At 33.6% G+C, this 4,633-nt stretch overlaps 1 protein-coding gene across 1 annotated transcript; it reads left to right on the top strand.

The window, feature by feature from the left end:
* The first annotated feature begins 380 nt into the window (after positions 1-380).
* LOC101964247 (olfactory receptor 13D1) lies at positions 381-1,325 on the top strand. The gene has a single exon (XM_005340390.2). The coding sequence runs from the start codon at positions 381-383 to the stop codon at positions 1,323-1,325; it is 945 nt and encodes a 314-aa protein (XP_005340447.2).
* The last annotated feature ends 3,308 nt before the right edge of the window (positions 1,326-4,633 follow it).

The following is a 4,633-nucleotide window of genomic DNA, read 5'->3' on the forward strand; positions in this document are numbered from 1 at the left end:
CATGGTACTTTAAATTAAAATGAGCTGTATTAGAATGGTATCATTTCAAAATATTGATAATAAGAAGATTTTTATGTGTCCAAATTTCAATTAAGTTTGCCCTAAGATTATGTGTTCATCGGAAAGCTTGGCACTTCTCACCACGATTCGAAATCTCTGCTACTGTTTGCTGCTACATAGTATTACCTATCTTTCAGTGTCTCTTTCATCATTAGTAAAATTAATATACTATCCCTGCTGTTACTGATTACAGGCCATGTTCTAAAAAATCAAAATAAATACATAAATAATGGAAGAGAAATGATTACATATATCTACATCAAAAATTCAGATTTCCCTGAGTCACGTCCTCATATGAACTCTGTAGATGACAAGGACACATGAAGATGGAGAATTATACTGCAGTGACTGAATTCCTTCTGGTAGGGCTTTCTCAATACCCAGAACTCCAGCATTTTCTCTTTGTGCTCTGCCTCATCATGTACAAGATTATCCTACTAGGAAACAGTCTCCTCATTATCATCACCATCCTGGATCCTCGCCTCCATACTCCTATGTACTTCTTTCTTGGAAATCTTTCATTCTTAGACATCTGTTACACATCATCATTCATTCCACCAATGCTTGTTATGTTTATGTCAGAGAGAATATCCATCTCCTTTCTTGGTTGTGCCCTGCAGATGGTTATCTCCCTTGGCTTGGGCTCCACTGAATGTGTTCTCCTGGCTGTGATGGCCTATGACAGGTATGTAGCCATCTGCAACCCACTGAGGTACCCCATCATCATGAACAAGGTGTTATATGTGCACTTGGCTGCGTGGTCCTGGGCTATAGGCTACATGAACTCCTTAGTGCAAACAGTCATGGCAATGGTGTTGCCTTTCTGTGGTAACAATGTTATTGATCATCTCACCTGTGAGATCCTGGCTCTTCTAAAACTAGTGTGCTCAGATATATCAATGAATGTGCTTATTATGACAGTGGCAAGTATTATTATACTGGTGGTTCCTCTGCTGTTAATTTTTGTGTCCTATATTTTCATTCTCTCTTCCATCCTAAGAATTGATTCTGCTGAAGGGAGAAAAAAAGCCTTTTCTACCTGTTCAGCCCACCTGACTGTGGTGATCTTATTCTATGGGTCAGCCCTTTTTATGTACACAAAACCCAAGTCAAACAACACCAAAGTATCTGATGAAATCATTGTACTGTCCTATGGAGTGATAACCCCAATGTTGAATCCCATCATCTATAGCCTGAGGAATAAGGAAGTAAAAGAGGCTCTGAAGAAAATTTTGAAAAGACACTTGCATCTAACAAAAGTATGAAAGGCCTTGAAACATGTGATTCTCTCAACAAAGGATCAGATCAGGTGTTTTATAGTCACAGAAAAAGTCTGCTTGTAAGGCCATACATAGGACTCCGTTCTTTTCAATCTGGAATGCTCATATAAAGCTTCTGAATATTGTCTTGTTTGCAGTCCCTGTATGTGCACAGCTCCTCTAATTAGTCCCTATACATCTTTCCATCATATAAATCTTATCCTCTCTGCCCTCTGCTATCTTGTCTCTACTATTTTTCTTTCTTCCTCACTTTTTATTCTCTCTGCTCCTGTTTCCTTCTCCTTTTGGTCCTTCTCCTCCTCGCTCCTTCATCTATTTCATCTCTCTTCCTTTCTTTTGTCCTCTCAGTCTCCTTTGTCAGTTATTTAAAGTTGAACATGTATGTCTTTTTGGTCTGTCCCCCTCTTTTCGGTAAGAGTATTCTTCTTTTGATGAATCAACAGTCCATCCATTTGAGTTTGTGTGGTTCTGGACAGGACTAATCCAATATTTTGGAAATAGTATAAGCAATGAACATTGGCCTAATTGATTAAGAACAAAATCTTTCCTGCCACAGTGATTCATTCAGGATTTCAAGTGAGCCAATTCAGGCTAACCAAACTCAATCCAAGATTTCTGTCCCAGTTTGAAGAAAAAGGGGAACTCTTTCTGCTAGAGTTGCTAAACAGGTAGAGTATTCATCTGGAGCCAATCATTGCCCTTATGTGGAGAAAGCCTAACTGAAAGATAAAAGAAAAGTTGTGAGGCTTGTAGGAAAGGTTGTTTTAATTCCTTGATCAAGCTGTGTCTAAAATCGAATTCACAAATGTTCTTTTGGTTTTATGAGTCAATAAATTACCTTTCTATAAAAAAAAAACTAACTTTGAATTGGATTCTTAATTACTTACAATCAAATTGTCCTGATTAATGTATTCCTTTGTTGCTTCTGCATTCATTTTTTGAAGCCAAAAATTGTGGGGATAGATTTCTGAAGTAGTCGCAAGTTCTCCAGCACTCAGGGGTTCTCTTTTTTCTTTCATTAAATAAATTATAATCATATAATTTCTGTTTTACATGAAGGTAAATACACTAATCACCCCTCACCAATAATTTCTAAACAGTGTTTACGTTTTCCTACATTCTGTTTTTCAGTTTTGCCCCAGACTATTATTCTAAACTTTACTACCATTCTTGGGTAATCTTATGTGCTTCTTAGTTTTGCAACTCTCAATAGTACATTTTGCCCATAAACAATAGACAAAATATTCCTAAATAACTATAATAAAGGTCACTATATTTAACATCCTTCTGTAGGCTAAAAAATTGTCATGCAATTAAAAATACACATTCTTCATACCATTATAAATATACATCTCTTACAATAGACTCTGAATTTCCTCAAGGAAAGATATAAAACTAATCTTTATTTTAGAAACCTTGGTATCCAGAAACAAAGGCATTTATTATAAAGTGTGTGACTGCCTTTCTTATGCTATAAATAAATAAGGATATGTACCATTGCCTAAATAATCCCTACAATTGCCATTCACTCCCACTAAAATTGCCCTCTCTATAATCTACCTATAAAATCTCAAACTACCTCTCAAAAATGTCTCCTCTTATTTAAAGCATTTTTAAAAATCCTAGCACAATTCTTACCTTTTCTTCCTCTAAGTTAAAATTCCATAGCAAACTATTTAGGTTTTGGAATATTTATTATTTTAAGATTTATGTTCTCTTGGCAATAAACTTGCTATTGATTGAAATTTTTTTTTAGAATTTTACTTATTTATTTGTTTATTTATTTATTTATATTTAATTGATTTTATTTTTTAAATATATGACAGTGGAATATAAAAAAAGTCTATGACTTATCTGGTATTGTAATGCCACAATTATTAACAAAGTGGGCTTCAATTAATACATTAACTGTGTCATTGTATAGTGCCTTCTTGTATGAAGATTATTCACTTAACATAATTTCATTTTCACAGAATATAGGAAGCATGACTGTGATAATATAATACATACAACTACTATAGCAAAAATTCTGGTTAAATTAGCATGCTCTATTTTATGTATAGTTTTTTGTTTGTTTTGTTTGTTTTTTTAATTCTGGGCATCAAAAGATTGACTGTTAACAGGTTGGCATAGTTTTACTAATGCAGGTACACATGGACATAATCACTAATAATAATAATAATCACTAATTTACTGAGCTTATAGCTTGAAAATAACCAACAGAAAAAAAAGATGTTAAAATGAAGAAGAATGAGTCCTATATGTGTATTCCAGACCCGAGATCTAGCATAATAGGTATTTTAAATATAACCAGTCCAAAACAGAAGCTTTGATTTTCCTTTCCTCAAACTATTTCTCAATTCTTGCTCATCTCAGGAAGTACAGCACCACACAGGAATGCCCATCCAACCCATCATCACAATTTAGTGTGATCACCTCCATTACTACCATACTATTCCAAGCCACATGGTCTTACTTATGCTAATACTAAAGCTTCCCAAATCCCAGACTTTTTTCCTCCCACAACTCGACTTTTGTTTTCCCACAATTCATTCTTTGCACAGCAAACAGAGTTTTGTTTTTAGAATGGCAAATACTTAAGTCATAGAAGAGATAAAAACCTATCAATGGTATTTTTAAAATCAGAATAGTGGCTGTCATTGTGGTGGAGGGGTGATTTCAGGTATCAACTGGGCTGGGTTGTGAGGGAATTTTCTGAGCTTATGTTAATGTTCTATAACTTGATAGGTGTTTCAGTGAAAAAGGCATGAATTTGTCAGAACTTTCCTACATTCACATTTGTTTATTGAAATTGTTTAAAAGGAAAACTAAATAAGTATTAAATTCTAGTTAATAATAAAGATGCTAAACTATTTAAAGAAGGTGTAATGATATTTATAGTTTGGTTAGAAATGCACCCCAAAAAATGAACTGGACTTAATGTAGGGATATAGGGATAGATACTTAGAATGAGATAAGCAAATCTAGTAAAATATGGATGGTAGATATATAGGTATAACAATTTTTTTCAGATTTTCTTTATGTTTCAAAATTTCACAGTACCATATACAAAAAACTGTCAAAATTTGGCAGGAATACAACTCTTGAATGAATTTTATATCCATGAATGAATGAGACAAGAACAGAATTTGGATCCTAAATGATATCATTATAATTCTCTTAAACTTAGTTTAAGAAAAAGTTCTACTACTTTAAAAGGGAAAACATAGTAATAGGTTATTTACAACTTTTACAAGAGAGAAATTTAAAATAAATTTTAATGGTCCCTATGA

This window comes from Ictidomys tridecemlineatus, chromosome 4 (genome assembly GCF_052094955.1).
Source record: "Ictidomys tridecemlineatus isolate mIctTri1 chromosome 4, mIctTri1.hap1, whole genome shotgun sequence".
In the NCBI taxonomy this organism is placed as follows: Eukaryota; Metazoa; Chordata; class Mammalia; order Rodentia; family Sciuridae; genus Ictidomys; species Ictidomys tridecemlineatus.